Below are 21,155 nucleotides of genomic sequence, written 5' to 3' on the forward strand. Positions count from 1 at the left end.
CATTAGTCACAGCTCTTCTCTTGTATCTTCCTGTATTTCCAACAGGAAAATAAGTACCCTATGGGAGGAGCCATATCAGCAGACACCCCCTCCCCACCAACCATCTCTAACAGCAATTTCACCCTTAAGGTATGGGTGAGGAACCGACTCAACAGTAGAGCTCAAAGGGCTGTAGTGAACAGGGCTATGTCTGACCGGCAGCAGATGGCCATCGGCAGCGCTCCCCCAGGCTCATTTCCAGGGTTGGTTCTGTTCAACGTTTTTATCAACGGTCTGGATGCGGGAGCGGAGTGCATCCTCAGCACATTTGCTGATGACACTACACTGGGAGGTGCAGCTGACTCCCTGGAGGGACAAGAGGCCTTGCAGAGGGATCTAGACAAACTGGAGCATTGGGCAATCAGCAACCACACGAAGTTCAACAATGGTGAATGCCAGGCGCTGCAGCTGGGATGGAGTAATGCTGGACATAGGTACAGACTGGGAGACAAGTAGCTGGAGAGCAGCTCAGCAGAAAGGGATTTGGGGATGCTGGTGACAGCAGGCTCAACGTGAGCTAGCAGGGCACCCTGGCAGCCAAAAGGATAAACACATTTTGGGGTGCATTAAACAAAGCATAGCTAGCCAGTCCAAAGAGGTGATTCTCCCACTGTATTTAGCATTGGTGCAGCCTCACCTCAAGTATTGTATGCAGTTCTGGGCTCCACAATATAAAAAGTATGTTAAGGTACTTGAAAGCATCCAGAGGAGGGCAACAAAGCTGGTTTTACCAGCTAGGCTGGAAGGCATGTCCTACAAGGAGAGGCTGAGGACACTTGGGTTGTCTAGTCTGGAGAAGAGAATGCTGAGAGGCAACCTCACTACTCTCTGCAACTGCCTGAGGAGGGGAAGTGCACAGGGATGTGCCGGTCTCTGCTCCCTGAGAAGAGATGACAAGACAAGAGGGAATGGCACAAAGCTGTGCCACGTGAAGTTCAGACTGCACATTAGGAAAAAATTCTTTACCACGAGGATGGTCAAACACTGGAACAGGCTTACAAGGGAGGAGGTCGATGCCCCACGCCCGTCAGCGTTCAAGAGGCATTTGGATAACGTCCTTATTAACATGCTTTAACTTTTGGTTAGTCTAGAAGTGGTCAGGCAGTTGGACTGGATGACCTTTGAAGACCCCTTCCAACTGAACTAGTCTTTCTATTTTAAGGTATAACAAAGCTTAACCACATCACTATTCATTAAATTTTCCTGAAGAAAGAGAACTTTGGGGAAGATAAGCATTCTCTATCTAGTTAAAATAGCATCTTAGAGATTACACAGTAATGTTTAATTTTAAAAGACTACTCCAAACTTTCACAGCAATTACACATTTCATGCTACAGAAGTTCTCTGTCTCTAGGAAAAATTACAATCAATTAACACAACCATTTTCTACACTTGGCATTAAAGCAGATTTGAAGTTACACTAGTTGACACAGTTTAGAGTAGGCTACTGTACCTAAAACACGCCTGAATAACCACACGACCCTGCTAACCTGACCGCACCAACAACAAACGCTGTCCTACAGCACCGCCTTGCCGGTTTGCTCAGGACCCGCAGTGAGCTCGGTGTGCCAGCCGAGACACGGCGCACCAGGGAGCCTGGACGCGGGGTAAGGCCGTCACCTCCCGCGGGATTCGATCACTGCAGCGGCACAAAGACGGAACGAGTGACGAGAGGCCTGGGAAGACGGCCAGCGCAGAAGAGGGAGTGCTCTAACAGCTTAGGTTCGACTGCCCTGCCAGAGGGACGTTCCTGCCGGGACCGCGCCCACCCGATCCCGATCCCGATCCCGATCGGGCGGAGCCGCCCCGAGGCAGACCCGCGGGAAGCCGCCAGGTACGGGCGCTGCGGCCGGGGCCGGGAGCAGCCTATGGGAGCAGCCTATGGGAGCAGCCTATGGGAGCAGCCTATGGGAGCAGCCTATGGGAGCACGCGGCGGTGAGGTAATGCCCTCGCTCCGCGCGCCATTGGCTGGGGGCGGTGTCGGTCCGGGCAGAGCCGCACGGCTCCCTCAGGGCCCGGCCCGGCCCGGCCCGGCCCGGCAGCCCGCAGCGCTCCCCTCGGACCTCCGGGCACGGCCGCACCGCGAGGGCCCGTCCCGCTCCGGCTGGTGGGGGGGTTGGGACCGCATAAAGAGAGCTTCCTCTGAGAGGAGAAACATTTCTAACGAAGTTTCAGAGCGTAACAGAAGTGAAACAAGCGAACAGAAACACTCCGCCACTGAGCACCTTTTCTGTCGGCCTGTGACTGGTTTGTTCAGAAGCCTCTCCTGGGGCGCACACAAGGTGCAAAAGCGATCAGGAATACATTGATTCTACTGGAATCTGCTAACGTGAAGTAAATAGCCTGAGCGCTCGCACCCTCGCTGTTCACTTGAGACCCTAGTGACAGCCTGTTCCCTCAGACTTGCAGTGCTCCTGCCCATACAGCCCATACGCCGTGTCATCTGTGTTCCAGGAAGATGATTACAAAGAGTCTCTATCTATTAAAACAAAATAAATAGATAAGCAAGGTTAACATTTCCAAATATGCAACTCAAACTGAGGAGTAAAGAACTTAAAATCTGGAAAATACCAGACCACATGTTGTGCATAAAATCCGTCTCTGCAGTCACACGTGCTGTTTTCTCTCCGTATTACCATATTGCTTCAAAAGTGGCTGCTTAATTCAGCACCTAAAGAAGATATTGTCGATATAAAGAATCAGGATTGCGTCACTGGTGGGAGGGGAGGTGACAACATTCCTTTTTCATGGAGTAACTCCTCCTCACTGCCAAAGAGACGGTGAATAAGAGCTTGTCTGCACGGGTACACTGACCGGAATAACCAGCGCTGACTGAGCGATCACGTTATCAGCGCTTTACAAGGACGCTACTCTGGTACAAGAGATGTTTTACTCTGGTACACTAGGATGCTCAGAAAGCGAAGGTATTATTCCAGAATAAGTTTCATGCTGGAACATCTGCAGTGGAAGTTTACTCCAGGGCACACAGCTCAGTCCAAAAGCCGAAGACAGCAGGGGGGAGATGTCATGCGTTTGAAGTAAACAAATCACACTCTACAAGCCCAGATCTAATCAAGCCACAAATTTACATGTGAAATTAAGAGACAAAACACAATTTAATTGCATGATCACTAGCAGAATATGTTTTTCATGCACGCATTTGAGACATAAGGCCCACCTGAAGGCAACCACTGAGTGCAACAAACAGGCTCATAAATGTTTAGCATTTCCTGCAGGAAGACAGTACAGCCCTGACAGATGAAAGGCTGAGAAGAAGAGATCCTGAGTTTACCCCAGATCTGTCATCAATTAATTTTGTGGCCTTCAACAGTTAATCTACTGTCCTTTCTTTATCTGTGAGGTGGAGCAAAGCTCATACATCTGACGTACAAGAATGGTCTGCATTCAAACCACCCAGTCACCTTCGTTCCCAAGATAGAAGTCAGTAATTTAGTCATGCCAAAGTTTTAAGGAACTTCTTGAGTGTGAGCCTTTATTTCTCTGTAGATGGGGAAACTGAAATCCAAAGAAAATACTAAACCTACTAAAACTTTCTTTTTATGTAGGACAGTATGGAAAATACTAGGAAACTAATGTTTCTACATCAAAATAATCTGTTTTAAAATATACTGAAAAGACCACATAAACTGAACATTAGCTTTATAAGGGCTAGAGCACCTCTCCTGTGAAGAGAAGCTGAGGGAGTAGGGGTTGTCCAGGCTACAGAAGAGAAGGCTCGAGAGAGACCTTATAATGACTTTCCAATACCTAAAGGGGACCTACAGGGAAAATGGGTAGGGACCCTTTGTCACGGAGTATAGTGATAAGAAAAGGGGTAATGGTTTTAAACTAAAAAGAGGGGAGATTTAGAGCAGAAAACAGGAATAAATTCTTTGCTACAGAGGTGGTGAGACACTGGAACAGGCTGCCCAGAGAAGCTGTGGATGCCCCATTCCTGGAAGTGTTCAAGTCCAGTGTGTTCGGCGCTTTGGGCAACCTGCTATAATGAAAGTTGTCCCTGGCCATATCAGGTGGGATTAGAACTGGATGATCTTTAAGGTCCCTTCCAACCTAAACTATAATAGGATTCTGCAGTTCATTCCCCAAGCCTTTCCTGTGCATTGATTCAGCACAGATTGTTCAAAAAAAGAAAAAAAAAAAAAAAAAGACATTTCTAGCAATAGTTTCAGGTTATCATAAGGAATATATTCTGGAGAACAGAATTAAAGCCTTACACAGACATCCCTCCCCCCCCATCCAAGTTTTACAGCTTCACCAAAAATGGCACGTTGTTATTACACCTTGCTAGGAATTAGCTTATGTTAACGAAAACAGAACAGCTTTTAAGCAAAAATAGGTAAAGAAATGGAGGAAATCCTTGACCTTATTTTGACCTCCAAATTTACATCAAAACAAATGACTCTTTCACCACCGCCAAAGTTTGTACTGCCCTGCATTTTTACCTGTTAACGTAGACGCTTCTATGCTCATCCTGACTTGTTTAAGAAAGACTACATTAGCACCTGAATTCAGACTTTCTCAGCTACAGCTTGCTTCACTGAAGCAACGTAAAGTAGAAACCAATTTCTGAAGACAGCCTTCAATAAGACAAACAGAACACAGTAAGGACTGGAAAAAAAAAGGGAGCTCCAAAACAGGAAGATCCAATCTACTCATGCCATTGTACAGGACAATTCCAATACGTGCACCGAGAAGTGAAGGCAAATCGGACAAGCCAAGATACAAGTCTGCATGAACTGGTTGTGCTTTATCTTAATTGAAGACTCTAAAGCAAACCAAAGCCAACGTGTAACTCAAAAGCAGGCGAGATTGCACAACTGGAAGCAGGTACCATTCACTTCACACTCCCTACTGAACGCCAAGCACTGTCCAGTCAATGCTCTTCATTATCCCCAGAACAAAAGAGCTGGGAAACAAGACACACGTATAAACGCTAGAAATAACCCTCCGACGACACAGCAGCAACAGCTGGCCCTGACGCCACCTGTTCAGAAGAGCTTTCAACGCTACAAACGTACAGGGAGAAAAGCAGGCAGCGCTCAACCCCCGATGTTCCAGAGCCCGATGAACTGTGACAGCCCATCGTCGCCAGGGCTCGGGCAGGCCCGGGGACAGCCGGCAGGGCAGGACCGGGCCCCGCGCTGGTGCCGTGCCCGCAGCTCCCAGGACTCCCCTCGCACACCCAGAGGCCCAGCCCCGAGAACCGGCCTCCGACACTGACCTCCTCGCGCCGCTTCTGCCAGCGGCCGCACGGGGACTCCTCGAGGATCTCGGACTCGTCCTCGCTTTCCTCCTCCTCCTCCTCCTCCGGGGGCGCCGCGGAAGCCACCGGCGCAGACACCGAGGTCATTCCCGGGCCGGACGACGCGGGCTCCGGCTTTGAGTCGGAGCCGCCGCTCGGCACCTGCTTGGACTCGCCCTCCGACATGCCGCAGCCGCACACCCTGCGGGAGGGACGCGCCGTCAGCCGGGCCGAGGCGGCCGCGGCACCGGGCAGGGCCGCGCTAGGCCGGGCCGGCCGGGCCAGGACAGGCCCGGCGGGTCGGACCGGGCCGCGCCCGCCGGCCCTGTCAGCCGGGGCCGCGCCCCGAGCCTGCCGGAAGCGCCGGGCCCGAGACGGCTGCGGCCCGAGGCGGGCGCGGCGCGGGCAGGCGGGCGCGGGGCGCTCACTTACCGGGCTCGCCCGGCGCCTCCCGGTCCCCAGGCACGTCACTCCGCCGCCGACGGGCCGCCGCCAACGGCCGCGCTGCGTAACGCGCCGTCGGGGGCGGGGCCGCTTTCCCGCCGGCCAATGAGAACCCGGAAGTGCGCCCCCCGCCTCCGCAGATTGGTCGGTGGGCGGGGCTCGGAGTACCACAGCGCGATAGGGGGCGCCCGCGCGCGCACCGCAGGAGGGGCCGGGGGCGAGATGCGGTGCGGGGGGAGGGGGCGGTTCGGCCCGCTCTGCGGCCAATGAGAGCCCGGGAGCTAGCTGCCAGCCCGCGCGGATTGGCCGGTGGGCGAGGCTCGGGGCTATATAAGGCGCGGGAGGGGCGGCGAATGGCTGCTCTCGGTGCGTGGGGGTGGCCTCGTGTCCCGCTCCCCGCACGCTCACGCGGGGCCTGCCAGCGCCTCAGGCGGGCGGTGCCGCTGCCGTCCCGCCTCGGTGCCGTCGGTTCCCAGCTCCCCACCCTTCGTTCCCCCGCCGCGATGAGCGGGCATGGGGAGCGCTGGCCCTGCGGCCGCTCCCCGCGGCGCGGGGAGGAGGGAGCTGCGGAGCGGCCCGCGGCCGGGCCCCGGTCGGGGTCACGGCGGGAGGTCCCGGGGACGGCTCCGCACGCCGGTGGCGAGCGGCGGCCGCGCGCCGAGTGGGCGGGTCCCAAGGCCGCCGAGGCTCGTCTCTATGGTGCGCGCTTCCGGCCGCCGTGGCTCGGCCGCGCGGGCTGAGCGCCGCTCCCCCCCCGCGGCGACTCTATCGCCCGCGCTTCCGGCCGCGCTACTTCCGCCCGGCGGCTCGCAGCGGGGAGGTTCTGCCGCCCGCGCTGCCTCGCCGCCCGCGCTGGGCCGCCCGCGCCCCCGCCGCTGCCCGGCCCGGCCCGGCCCGCCCCGGCCGCCTCCGCGCCCCTCGCCGCAGCCCCTCCGCGCTCGGCCGCCGCGCCGGGGGCCGGGTCCGCTGGCGGAGGCCGCCGCGGCGCCATGGGCGCCTACCTGTCGCAGCCCAACACGGTGAAGAGCTCCGGGGACGGGGCCGGGCTTGGGCCGCGCCCGCTGCACTTCGGGTTCAGCGCCATGCAGGGCTGGCGCGTCTCCATGGAGGTGAGCGCGGCGGGGGCGGGGGCTGGGGCTGCCCGGCCCGGTGGTGCCACGGCCGCCGCCCGGCCGAGCCCCGCGCGCTTCCCTTGTGGCGCCTCGCGCGGGGAGCGGCTGCGGAAACCGGCCCGCCGTGCGGGAGCGGCTGGGAGTTGTTGCGGGGGCCTCCCCGCGCTGGGAGCTGGCGCGTAGGGCCGGACGGACCCAGGGAGTAAGGGGCTGGGGCTGAAAAGTGGAGGGAAAGGACGGTGGAACGCCTCGGGTGAGTCAGTAAGTGAAAGCAAACGTCCTCGGGCAAAGATGTCTGCTCTTCTTCCCAAGCAGAAACGAAGTTTCATTCTCTCTGTTTTTTTTATTATTTTATAGGCAAAACGATTGAAGGAGTTCTTGTGGCTGCTGTAAGTTAGCAATAGCTGCTCCTGGCTTTGCCAGCCTATCACTGGTACTTGTTATGGGACAAATGAATTATCACAAGATAAACGTCTGGCTGTAGGAGCCAGGTGCTTGTCCATGCTCCTCCCAATGATGGAGTCTGTTGGAACTACTTGATAAAGCTGCTTGTACAAGAGTAACGCAGATCTGCCGGGATTACTTCTCTGCCTTGCCTGCAGTTACTAGTTCTTTGAATTTGACACCCTCTGAATACCATTAATGTGCTGGTTTATTTTCCCTTCCAGGCAGCTAGCAAAGAAGGGAAATAAGACGAGGACCAGTACTGGTCCCTGCAGCCCCAAGGGTACATCTCCTCTAAATACAGTAAAGCAACCTTCTTGTTAAATACGTTTTCACGAGTCTTGCTTTCAGATAATTCACTGCTTGTGAAATGTTACGACAGTCTTACTGGTGCAAAATAGTGACCAGTTTTTTTCTTGTTGTGTGCAGCAGAGCTTTAAGAAACTGTGAGCTATAGTTTCTAGGGTAGAAGAGGCAGGGAAATTGTTGCTCGTGCTTTTAAGATAAACTCAGAGGATATTTGTGCTCTGTTGAATGTGACTAATGTTGCTCCACTGTGGTGACCTCTGCATGGGTGAAATGGTGGCACAGAGACGTTACTGGAACACTGAGATGTGTGCAGTGTAATCTCCGCAAGGCGATTAGTTCATGGGTAAGAAGCTGAATGCAGGCAGCGTTCTGGCGTGCTTGGTGCATGGAGGTTTGGATGAGGGGAACTCAGAGCTGCAGCTAATTACAGCACTGGTGGTGGGCTACAGTAGTCCTTCCACAGGAGAGAAGTGGGCTCATAATTTCACTTATTTGAGGTCTGTTCTTGCTGTCACTGACCTGTGTGGAAATTGGATGAGGCCCAGAGCTTGCAGCTGTGTTTTTTGCACTAACCAACATCTTTGGCATATCTCCATGCTGACAAAAGCAATGCTGAGGACATTGGTGTAGACATGGTTTAGTTGCATTTTAACAAGGGATGAGGAGATGGTAGGAGTGCTTGTGTTGCAAGCTGAACCTGCTGCAAATTGCTTCTAAGTTCGTGGTGGGATGAAAAACTCATTGTGTTTACATACAGCCGAGCAGAATTGGACAGTTCTTTTGTGTTTTCTTGCATTCCAGTACTATGAGTTTTCTGTCTCTTGTTTTGGTTTGTTTTCTATTACTTTTTTCATGTTTAATTTTACTTTTACTCTTTCACAAGGCTTGGAAAAAGCTCTGAGCAAATGTATGTTTTGTTAACACTTAAGATTTTAGGTATAGTTTTTGTTAGTGAAGCTAGACAAAGCATGCAGAAGTAGTAGGAGGAACCAGACGTTTTTAGACAGTGAAAAATGATGTAAGTGTTGTCTGTTGCCTTTAACTTACATTTTAGGAGCCTCTAAGTGAGTATGTAAGTTAACTTACATTATTTGTAATAAGAATCCATTCTTAGCCCAGAGAGTTTGCTTTGTGAATAAGGAAATGGTTTTGGCTGGTGAGAAACACAAAGGATATGAACACCACCACCACCAACAAAACAGTAGTCTCAGGTACTGTGGGTGAATAAGAAAAGGGAAACAGATGAGGACAGCTTTCCAGTACAGAGAGGAGTGCTTTGGGATAAAGTGAAGGGGACAGGAGGGAGACGCTTTTTAGGCAGATGGACTGGGTTCCTCTGAGCTCTTTGGTGCTGTTCTAACTCTAAGGTTGGATAGCAGAAGGCTGATATTGACGGGGTTGCTGGCACCTAGGCTTTGCGAGCTCTCTTGCTCATTCTGAAGAGTAAGAGATCATGGTTACTTGGAGGACAGTCGGCTGCAGATAGCTTAACAGGCCTTGAAGGGGAGGTGGAGACTCAGCTGACAGCTGCTGCTTGTGCTGGCGGCACACAATGGTCTGTGTGGTCAGTTGGATGCTCTCGGATCTGGCCTTAGTATTGAAAATGCCAGAAACTTGCGTGCGGTCAGGCGTCCAGAGCCGTTAGCGGCTCATGGCAGTGCTCAGGGTAGTGTAGAGACAGTTCTGTGTGCAGTATGGGAACTGAACTGTCTCTTGCTGACATGTGCTGGCCTTGTTTGTTTGCCTCCTTGACAGTAGTGCCCTGGTTCAGGATCAGGATGTGTTTCAGTGAGTGTCATACAGATGGAGCAGAAAGACCATCTTTGCCAGTATTGGGTTTCCTCCCCAGCAGCATTTGTGCTTCTTGCTTTAATTAAGCTACTGTTTAGTCACCAGGGACTTATCCCAGTTAATTTGTTGTGGTTTTGCTATCTCTCTAGCTTCTGTAAATGCTGTGAAAAGTGAGCATAAAAATGCTGTGGTTGTATTATTTTCATTCACTGTGTCCAGTGAACTCTGGTTAAATTTCCTACATTATAATTCAGAGTCTTGTTGTTGTTTTGAACTGAGATTATAACTTGCCTGTTTCATTAGAGTGTCATGAATTTCATTGCACCAAGTGCTGCATAAACCCAGAAACTCTCTTTTTCCATTTTTATTACCGCTTAATAGAAACTGCAGGGGAATGGGGTTCTCTTACAAGATTGTGGGATCCTAGAGGCCAAGGACTTTATAAATCACAATTATTTATCTAAGGAGTCTACGATAAAGTAGGAAAGCTCATCAGTTGCTTGACTGTGCAGCAATCAAGTGTGGCTGTATGTGCATATATAGAATACTTGGTTATGGCTGACAGTGTGGCACACCCAAACCTTAGAGCCAGCTGACTCAAAGTACAGTGTGTTGTTTTGGGGCAGCCTGCAGCACACTGAACTTTAAGGTGATGAACCACAGCAAGGAGACTAGATGGCATTGTTTAAACAATTGCATGATTGATCTTTAACAAAAGCACTTGGTGTGCAGTCAGGCTGTAAGTTGATAGGTTAGGGCTTGAACCTTAGAAAATTAGAAAGCATTAGGAAATCAGTTGGGAGGGGGAGTTTGAGGGAGAGGTTCAGTCCATTCATCAGTTCTAGGCTTTCCACTAGAATTACCAAGTTTGGTTTGCTTACTCAGGGTGAAAGAGCCCAGGTGCCTAGCTGTAAAATCTGGGCAGCGCCTCCTTCGAAGTCACTGTTCTGGTGAGAGTTTGTGGAGAGAGAGGCCAGTCTGTGCATATACCTTGTGTGCTGTTGTGCATCTTTGTAGTTTGGGAGCATGTACAGAGAAAGGCTGGTTGGAGTTTGATATTTATGCCCCCAGAACTCCTGGGACACACCTTTCCTTCAGTTTTCCAACGGACAGTCTCACGGTTTCTGGACAGTTGGCAGAACAGAGATGCCTGTCTTACCTTAGGGAGTGATACCTGGGTCGGTACTCGGTTTGAGTGCTGTTGGTTGATCAGTTGCGTGTCCTCTGCTGCACTGTTTAAAAGATGCTTGACAGAGGTCTGGCTCTTCACCTCACTCCTCAAGTAACTGTGCCTGAGGCCAGCAGTGCCTTTCTGGAGTATCCCACGTGACGAGCAATAGAAAGGAGCCTTTGTCCCCAAGAGGAGGTTTTCTAGCCCAGTTGTTTGTTCTTGTTGGATGCAGTAATCCTGTGCATAGCAAGGCTGCCTTTCGTTGGCCTGCTGGGATAGACAACTGTTATCATTCATGACTGTATTCACCAGGACAAGCAGAGGCAAAGCTGATGGTTGTGTTGAAGACGTGAGGTCAGGAGGTTCTGTATGTGACATTCTGGCTTCACTGATGCATCAGAGTGCCTTTTCAGTTTGCAAGGAACGTGTTTGGCAAGAGCAGGAGAAGACAAAATGTCTGTGGGAATGGCTAGATGCTGTAGGTGACCCAGAGTCAACATTTGCCTGCATGGGGGAAGTTGTCAAACTATAGGTACTAGTGTTAGTTATGCTATTAGACAGCCCTTGGTTTAGATACCAGTTTATATAATGGAGCACAGAGCTCACTGCTGTACGTTCTTTAAGGACTGTGAGCTACTACGTTAACACAGGCCTTCCAGGTACCATAAGCAGAGGGATTTGATTCTGGCTTGAATTTGATTTTGGAAATATCTAGAGTTGTGTCAAGGAACTAAAGCAGTTTATGATACGATCTCATGGTGACAAGGCTGGGCTACTGCTCTCGCACAGAGAGCAACATAATATTAAAGATCTGTGCTGCTTCTTTGAAGCTAAGTGCTCACCAGGTAAGTTTTTGAGATTATGAGAGGAGGCTTTCTGACTGTTCTTGTTCTCCCTCCAGTGCTCATAGCCTCCATACTCCTTTCTCCCACTTCTGTATGAGGGTCTATTGCAATCCTTGTCATTCCTGACTTTTGCTCTCTCTTTCAGGATGCACACAACTGCATACCTGAGCTGGACAGTGAAACAGCCATGTTCTCAGTCTACGATGGACACGGAGGTAACTGCGTTCCCTGTTCTCTCCAGAGTTCTTTGCTGTGGCTCTTTCTAGGCTGTTCAGTAAAAGCAGCTTCGGTCAGGGCAGCTGGAGCAAGCATCTATTTATCACTATAAATTCTGCTCCTTCTTGGAAAGTATTTTCTTTGGTAGATAGATATCATTGACTAAGGATCTGAAGGTTTCTTAGGATTTCTAGAAGGAAGGTCATGGGTTGGTACAAAATTGCAATGAGATTTGCATTCCATCTTCTAAAACTCTAGAACGCCTGTTTATTTTCTTGATAGGTAAGTTAGGATAATCACAGAAGAGTGGCCTTAAGAAAGACTATTTCAGATTGGACCAGAGGTCTGACAATAGTCAGTATGCTCTGATGGTTGTCAGTACTGGTTGCTCAAGGAAAGAGTAAAAACAGAGTAGGCAGATCCCTTCCCTAGCATATCCAGCTTCCATTCCCCACTTAGGGGATCCTCGAGCTAGGGATTATAGCCATACAATCTTGAAGGCATTCCTGAGTCTTTTTGATTAACTCTTTGTGAGTTTGTCTAATGGCATTTTAAACTAGGTTTATATGTTTGGTGGTTATTTCCACAGGATGTTTTATATACAAGTTAATTATTTTTTGTTTGAAAAAATATTTTGATCTCTCTGCTGTCTGATAATTTCACTGCAATATCACCAACTTACATTATGAGAAATTAGTAAATAATTGCTCTGTTACCACTTACCACTTTTATAATTTTGGACTGTGTCCTTTCTTTTAATAAGAAGAGTTATATAGTTATATATATATATATATAAAATATATATTTATATATAAAATAAGGGACGTTAAAGATCCTCTGTTTCCAACCCAGTGCCATGGGCAGGGACACATTCCCTGTATCAGGTTACTCGAAGACTCATCCAGCCTGGCCTTAAACACTTCAAGGGATGGGGCATCCACAGTTTCTCTGGGCAAACTTTTTCAGGGCCTTACCATACTCAGAGCAAACTTTTTTTCCTTATACCTACACTAAATCTACCGTCTTACAGTTTAAAACCGTTACCTCTTGTCCTATCGCTACACTGCCTGATAAGAGTCCCTCCCCAGGTTTCTTGTTGGCTCCCTTTAGGTAGTGGAAAGTCACTATAAGGTCTCTCTGGAGCCTTCTCTTCTTCAGGCTGAACAACTCCAGCTCCTTCAGCCTGTCTTCATAGGAGAGGTGCTCTAGCCCACTGATTATCTTTGTGGCCTTTCTCTGTAATTGCTCCAATAGGTCTTTATAGTGTTGGGAGTCCTGCAGGTCCAGGTCTTTATAGTGTTGGGAGTCCTGCAGTTGAATGCGCTGTTCCAGGTGGGGTCTCATGAGCAGAGTAGAAGGGGAGAATCACCTCCCTTGACCTGCTGTCCATGCTTCTTTTGATGCGGCCCAGGGTACAGTTGGCTTTCTGGGCTCCAAGTGCACATCGCCAGCTCACGTCAAGCTTTTCATCCACCAAAACCACGTCCTTCTCCTCAGAGCTTCTCTCAATCCACTCATCACCCTGCCTGTATTCATGGTTGGGATTGCTCTAACCCAGGCACAGGACCTCGCATTTGGCCTTGTTGAACCTCATGAAGTTTTCATAGGCCCACCTCAAGCCTGTCCAGGTGCCTCTGGATGGCATCCCTTTCCTCCAGTGTGTTGACTGCACAGCTTGGTGTCATTAGAAAACTTGCTGAGGGTGCAGTCGATCCTGCTGTCCATGTCACCAACAAAGATGTTAAATAGTGCCGGTCCCGGTACTGACCCCCGAGGAACACCACTTGTTACTGATCTCCACCTGGACCTTGAGCTGTTGACCACAACTCTTTGAGTGCGACCATCCAGCCAATTCCTTACCCACCGAGTGTTCCATCCATCAAGTCCATGTCTCTCCAATTTAGAGACAAGGATGTTGTGTGGGATAATGTCAAATGCTTTGCATGAGTCCAAGTAAATGTATCAGTTGCTTTTCCCTTATCTACCAATGCTGTGACCCCATCATAGAAGGCCACCAAGTTTTTCAGGAACAATTTGCCCTTAGTGAAGCCCTGTTGGCTGTCACCAGTCTGTTCTCAGTTCTGTGTGCCTTAGCATAGTTTCCAGGAGGATCTGCTCGATCCATGAATTATTATTATTATTGATGTCTTTGTCAAGTGAGGAATTTCATCTGCCAATGTCACACAAAAGCACAAGAGCCTGCCGTAAAATTTTGCAGATGACTTTAGTTTAGGTCATCCTGAATGATTGATCCATCACTTCTCACTTGACCCTCTCTTCCAGATAATTCATATAGATGTAAAAGAACATAAATCCTCAAGGAACTCTACTAGTAGTCATCCTCCATTCTGAAAACTGTTTGCTTCTGTCAAATATTACCTGTTTTCCCATCGCAACTTAGTATATAAAACATTTGACTTACTTGAAAACATTTTGAAAATCTGTATGCAGTAAGCTAACTAAATGACCTATTTCTTCCTGCTCTTCGTATCTTTGAAAAAAATGGACCAGTTTGTGACATCCTCTGCCGGTTGTTTATTTCTGCCCATTCAACCAAATGTATGTATGTATCTGCTAATTCTGTTTCTTACAATTTCTGCTGTTTGTAGGGCTTGGATACCAGATGTGCTGGTCTGTAGTCTTGCAAACCCAGTTTTTTCCACTCCCCGAAGCTTTTTAGTTGTTGGTATCATATGTATGCCTCTCATTTCTCTGATATTGGAGTGAAATTAAGCAAAAGGTTACCTACCCCAGTTCTTGACTTCTTACTTTCATATCCGATTTCCTTTAGAAACAAGTTATCTAATTCTGCCAATTTGTAAATAAGAATTTAAGACTTATTTGTAGTAGTAGTCCTTATTAGAAAGATTGGTCTGAGTAGGTAGCTGACAAAACTAATAGTTCTTCAAAAGGTACAGTCTCTGACGTATTTAGATTGAATGTTTTGAAATTTTCTTCTTGAACTTCATCCTAGAGCATGCAGAGAACTATGTGGAGTACCTGCTGATGTCCCCAGGATTATCCTCCAGAGCATCTGAATGATGGATTGGTTCTGAAAGGCAGAGAAGGACAAAGGAGAAAGAATATAGGGATTTAGCAACTATTAAACATGTTATTTCTTATAGAAATTCAGAAACTGTTTGTAAGCATCTAACAGATAAGTAACAGCTAGCAAAAATTGGTCAAGAACAAATAATATCAAGCAGTGTATTTTTGTGTAACATCAGTGTGTTAGACCTTCCTGTTATCTTAGAAAATCTATTTAATTTGTTGGGTATTAAAAGACTTTTGATGCTCTTGTGACATTCCTGTTAGTGTACAATATGAAGTAATGTGCTCTTGTTTTTTTAATACAACAGAAAAGATTTGAGGTAGATGTTAGGGAAAGCCGTTAATTAGGATAGCAAAGCACTGGCATAGATTTCTAACTTGTGTTTTAGATTTCTGGTGATTGAATTTCAACATTTTTCCTAGGCAAACCTTATCAGGAAGGATGCAGATATAGTATCCTATACTGAACTGGACTTTGAAGATCAACATTTGCCTATTCCTACTTTTGTATGATTTGATTGATGCATTCTTTAGTTTGAAACAATTCCTCAGGTTTGTCCCATATAAAAGAAGGTTTTAGGGTGGGAAACTCTCTAACCTTTCTTAGCTGTTAATGGAAAGAATAAATTTAATTTTGCTTTTATACCTTGTTTTCCTGTTATGAACAAGACTTACACTGTTTGAAAGTTGTAGCTGGCTTTCACATTGTAATAGGCTGTTTCACTTTCCTTTTTAGTTGCCCTGGCATCTTCCCTCCCAAACCCTGGAAAATGATATATAGGTACTCTGCACCACAAGCATGGTGTTTCTGGTCAGTCTCTGTTGCTACCTACACATGCTTTATCCTTTTAGCTGTTTGTTTTAATTTCCTTTTAATAAGCATTTTCATTTACACATAGCTCCCCACTTTGGAGCTCAACACTATCATAATGAGGTCTCCTTATTTTTTGCCCCAACAGCGTGTTTAAGTAGAATATAGCAAGTCCCATTGTAAATTTCTTCCAGTTAGCATGCAGTGTGGTGGAACTCTTACAGAATCACAGAATTGTAGGGATTGGAAGGGACCTTGTGAGATCATCGGGTCCAACCCCACTGCCAAAGCGGTCCCCTAGAGCAAGTTGCACAGGTAGGCGTCCAGATGGGTCTTGAATATCTCCAGAGGAGACTCCACAACCTCCTCACCCTTTTTTTTTTTTTTGTCGTCTTCCCTTCTGATCTAAGACAGAAGCATTCTCTATGCACTGTCATTTTCTCAGGATGGGAGTTAATATTCTGGTCTTAAATTTTTCTTTTCCTGTTTTGGCAGGGTATTCCAATTCATAGGGATTCTGTGGTATTCGTTGGTAGCTAGTTTACTTGTTATTTGACTCTAAGCTTTATTTTAATATTCAAATTAAGTGTATGTGTCTAAATACAGATCAGATCTTAAAGGGAGATCTACTTTCAGCTTTGTGAAGATGAGATAGGATGGATTTGTGCATGTACATGCACTGAAAAAGATTTAATCTAGGAACCTTTATCTCTGGAGGCCTTTGTCTTGCCTAGGTTTCTAGGTGTTGGCCTCAAGGCTGCTGCCTGTTTTTGTCTTTACGTGTCCTATTCAAGCCTGTGCTGCCAGGGGTGGAGAAATTATACTGCAGAAAGATTCCAGCTGGGTCTTAGGTACTCTGGAACCACCTTTTCCTGAAATGCCAAGATAAATGGATTTTGTTCCATACTTTATCTGAATGAGACTCCTGCTTTTAAAACTGCATCAGATGTAGTTTTTGGCAGTGGCATATATCTGTGCAGAAATATGCTTGGAGACCTGAACTCTCTAATGTACGTGCTCACCTTTCTGCTTGATCTTTCAGACAGCCTGAAAACTCCATATGCTCTTTGGCAATCAAAAGCACTCTCTAATTCTTTACAAACATAAAAGTATGCTCTCTGGAGAACCCTCTAAATATTTACTTTATTATTGAATTAAGTTCTACAGATTCTATAGCTTACTTGATACTCCTGAAGGCTTTCCTACTGCATCTGTATCACATTAAGCAGGAAATGCAGCTGATGCTTTGGCATTACTTAGCTGGATGCTTCTCTGCTAGGAAACATTAATAACATGATTCATGGAGGCTTTGAGATTTTGACATTGGTTTAATACTGGAGACATGGAAGATGTGATCCTGAAATCATTGTTGGTTTATATATGAATAATTATATACTCTAAAGGTTCAGCCCCTGAAGGCTTTTGAAGTCCATGCCAGGTGAATGCACTCTACATGAGTGAATATCAAGCTGTGCTTTTGTACCTCTGCTTCTCCTCTGTTCCGTTTCTTGAAAATTATATTTGGTGAGATTTTCTTTTCTCTGCTATCTGAAAACCATCAGTGCCAGGACTCCTATGCAGTTTAAAATGCACCTTGGAGTATGTAGAACTTCTTCTGCAAGTTGCAAGCGATAGGTTCCATTCCTTCCTCTGGGCTGATAGCCCTGTGGTCTTGCCTACCATGGTTAATGGAAGAGCCTGCATGGCAGTTCCTCTCACGTTGTTTTGTTTTCTGTGTGCGTACATCTTTTGGAAAATTTATTCTGTCTTACGGTTCAGCTTTGTGCTTCAAAGAGCTCTTCCCAACTTACATTTTGCTGGAAATGCTGTCTAAAATGCTTGTTACAGGTGAGGGCAACCAGCACCATTTGCTGTAGGTGTGCCTAGGCAACTACACAGCCTGAGCACTTCATTGCCAACAGATGATTCTGAGGCTTTTAGTTGCTTCCAATGCCCAGGTGAGCATGAGTGGTTTGGGGAATATTTTTATCCTAATGGATTGTCTGTTGCTTCTCTATATAGCCATAATAAGAGTGTACACTTCTGTGTATAACACAGAAATTGAAGAAGTGAGGGGATTTTTAATTTTGAGACAGTACTGCAGTAGGTGAGACACCATTGAAGACGAGTGGCATGTGGCTGTAAGAGGAGTAGGGAAGTCTTCTGCTTCGCAGTCTTTGCGGTCCGATCAAGGAGTCAGTGTTACTCAGTTGCAACTGGTGTGGCTTTAGTAGCTGTTCTCCTCCCTGTTCCAGTACCACAGGCAAGGAATATTATGAAGTTGAATCCTTTGGTTCCTAGTAAAACTAGCAGGGAAAGATAATGATAAAAAGCACCAAGCAGGACTGAGGTATCTAAATTGGCTTTCTTACCTGGCTCTTCAACCCCACTGCTGCTGCCCTCACCCTGGGCCTCAGTTTTCAGAGGGAAGATGCTTGTTACATAATGAGGATGAGATCTTGTTAAAATGTGGTGAGTGGGCTGATTTTTGGCATGTGTGAGCAAATCTGGGAGTATGTTACCTGATGAACTGAAAGGAGACGTTATTATCCAGCGGGGTAATTATACTGACTGCACCTCAACAAAACTGTAGAACGGTTCCTCTTTTGCCACTGCTGGCCCTGGTACTTAGTGCCCACTCAGTGTGCCAGTTGGGATCAGGCTTCTCCCTTGTATTCTCACAAAGGCTTTTTCAGTGAGAAAAACCTGATGGGTTTCTTGCTGTGACAGGTCCAGAAGTGCTGAGACAGAATATTTTAGTACGTCTGTCCGCATGTAGAAGATGAATTCCTTGAGCCAGTTCCGTTTCTCTGGCAGTGTTGGCAGCACTGTGTGTTGAGGTAGTTACTGATTCAGCTTATAAAACCCATTAGACCTCACCGGGACTGCTGTGCAAGCAACTAGGTCTCTGGTCTGTGTGCTGGGCTGGGAGCTGCCTCCTGTGCACCAAAGGGACACAGAGCTATTAGATTTGAGGACTCATTGTGATGAATCATCTTCTGCAGCCAGAGGACTCCAAAGGAGAATCTTGTTTTTCTAGAAATTTTGCTTAAAACAGTGTAAGTGAGCACTTTTGTGCCTTTTGTATAAGGGAGATGGGTACCACCACTACCAGCTCCGCTCACAGCAGGTGGCCTGGTTTGCAGGCAAACTGCAATCAATGAAGAGAGAAGATGGCCTTGCAAAGGTTCCTGTGCAAAGCCTTACTAGTTTGCAGGAAAATGTTGTGACATCCTGTGCTGGAGCTACAGGGGAAGCACCAAAAGTTTCTCATTTTCAGTGGCACCTACAAGTTCTCCCAACAGTAACTTGTTTTTTGGTGGCCAGACAAATCAGAGACTTTCAGATCACTGCTTAGTCTGTGTCCCTATTTCAAATAAATGGCTTGTTTATATGTCAAAGCTTTTTGTATTGAGACTGGATTCCTGCTTCTGTGGTGACAGAGCAAGATATTTCTCTATTATATTGTTTTTATAGTGCTGCCAAGCATGTGGAGACCATTTTCCTATAGGCTGTCCACCATTCCATGCCTTACTTGCCTACAGAGACAGTATGAAAGTACTAAATCCAAGACTGTAAAGCTGTTGATGTCTTTCTCAGATCAAGCAGCCTGTTGCTGTGAAGAACATCCCTTGCCCCTACCTTTGACATGAAGATCGCAGTGTTCAGTCATCTTTTCCATCTGGTGGGTGATCAGGGGTCTGTGCTGGTATTATTAGATCTGTCAGCTGCTTCCAGTAGCACAGACTGCAGGGTGCTGTAGGCTCATCTGCAGACCCTACTGGGCAGAGACAGAGCTGCCCTTCAGTCACTCTCTTCTCCATTTCTGATCTAAGCAGGTGGCTTTGGCAATGCTCTTCTGTCAGAACAGTTGCCTGGTACGAGTAATGCAGGCTTTTACCCACACCGTTCCTGTTTAGCATTTGTATAATGCCATCGGGAAAACCTCTGAAGACCTTCAGGGTCTCTTTTTAATATGTTGGAGAGTGGCTTGGTGACTACATCAGCCAATTCCCTCAGGACCCTGGGATGCATGTCACCAGGGCCCATAGACATGTTAAGATGCATCAGGAGGTCCCAAACCTGCTCTTTGCTTACAATGGGAGGGACTCTGCTCCCTCAGCCCCCACCTAGAGGTCTGGGGACTCGAGAGATGTGGGAAGCCTGACCACTAGTGAAGACCAAGGCAAAGAAGTTAAGTACCTCTGCCTTCTCCTCATCTGCTGTTACCAGTTCTCTGTCTTCATTTGTCAGAGGTGATCTGCTCTCCTTAGACTTTCTTGTGTGGTCAATGTACTTGTAGAACCCCTTCTCGTTATTCTTTGCATCCCTCACCGAGTTTAGCTCTGTCAGTGCCTTGGCTTTCCTGATCCCATCCCTGCATGTCCAGACAGCATTTCCGTACTCTTCCCAGGGCACATGGCCCTGTTCCCACTGTCTGTGTGTTTCCTTCTTTTGCCTAGGTTTGACCAACAGGTCCTTGTTCAGCCATGATGGTTTCCTACCTTCCCTGCTTGATTTATTACATATGGGAATAGAGAGCTCTTGCATTACAAGGAAAATTTTCTTAAAGAGTTGCCAGCTCTGATTAGATCCTGTGTCCCTAAGGACATTGTCCCATAGGATCTCATTCACTAATTCTTTGAATGGCTGGAAGTTGGCTCTTCTGAAGTTCAGAGTCCTGACTTTGCTCTTAGCCAGGCCCATATCCCTTGAGATCACAAACTCAACCAGGGCATAGTCACTGCAACGCAGGCTTCCTCTAATCTTAACTTTAATGAGCTCTTCCGTATTGGTGAGCACCAAATCCAATAACACTTCTCTGGTTGGTTTGTCTAATACCTGGACCAGGAAGTTGTCCTCAGTGGACTCTAGAAGTCTCATGGATTGCTTACTGCTTGCCATGTGGCTTTCCCAGCAAACATCCAGGTTGAAATCCCCCTGGAGGATGAGAGCCTGTGAGTGTGATGCTTCTTGTAGTTGGCCATCATGCAGATGAAGTTGGAAGTGAAACAAATCTTACAAGGAGTGGTTGAAGGAACTGGGGTTATTTAGCGTAGACAGGAGGCTCAGGGGAGACCTTATCACTCTCTGCAACTACCTCAGAGGAGGTTGTAGCAGAGTGGGGGTCTCTTCTCCCAAGCAGCAAGTGATAGGACAAGAGGAAATGGCCTGAAGTTGCAGCAGGAGATGTTTAGGTTAGATATTAAGGGAAAAAAAATGAAATTCATTGAAAGGGTTGTGAGGCGTTGGAGCAGACTGCCCAGGAAATAGTTGAGTCGTCATCCCTGGATGTATTCAAAAGATGTGTAGATGAGGTGCTTAGGTTTAGTGGTAGACTTGGCAGTGCTAGGTTAGTGGTTGGACTTGATGATCTTAGATGTCTTTTCCAACCTAAATGGTTCTAAGATCCTATGGAGGAGATTGTAGCTGCTCCTTGTGATGACTGGCAATCGTGTCAGTAGCCCACTTGGATGGAGCTTCTAATTTTCGACAAGATATTCATGCAGTTTTCATGGGTTTTCTCAGTCTGCTGAGGTACGCACAATGCATCACCTTGCTTACTGGTCAAACCTCTTCATAGGAGTGCGTATGTATAATTTCTAGGTCTAGGCCAAGATGCCAGCCAAGTCCTGGAACTCACTTGCCCATGGCACA

At 47.5% G+C, this 21,155-nt stretch overlaps 2 protein-coding genes across 2 annotated transcripts in view; one reads left to right on the plus strand and one right to left on the minus strand.

Moving 5' to 3' along the window:
* Positions 1-5,874, minus strand: part of NRBP1 (nuclear receptor binding protein 1) — a 41,397-nt gene extending 35,523 nt beyond the window's left edge. Inside the window, exons 1-2 of the mRNA XM_083829493.1 lie at positions 5,736-5,874; positions 5,283-5,505 (exon numbers count right to left, since the gene is read on the minus strand). Of these exons, the coding sequence (XP_083685619.1) occupies positions 5,283-5,489 (207 nt within the window). The 5' untranslated portion in view covers positions 5,490-5,505; positions 5,736-5,874. The remainder of the gene's footprint in view (positions 1-5,282; positions 5,506-5,735) is intronic.
* A 741-nt stretch (positions 5,875-6,615) lies between these two features.
* PPM1G (protein phosphatase, Mg2+/Mn2+ dependent 1G) overlaps positions 6,616-21,155 on the plus strand; it is a 28,174-nt gene continuing 13,634 nt past the window's right edge. The window contains exons 1-2 of the mRNA XM_083829492.1: positions 6,616-6,856; positions 11,565-11,634. Coding sequence (XP_083685618.1) covers positions 6,737-6,856; positions 11,565-11,634 — 190 coding nt within the window. The 5' untranslated portion in view covers positions 6,616-6,736. The remainder of the gene's footprint in view (positions 6,857-11,564; positions 11,635-21,155) is intronic.

This window comes from Anser anser, assembly GCF_964211835.1.
Source record: "Anser anser genome assembly, chromosome: 3".
In the NCBI taxonomy this organism is placed as follows: Eukaryota; Metazoa; Chordata; class Aves; order Anseriformes; family Anatidae; genus Anser; species Anser anser.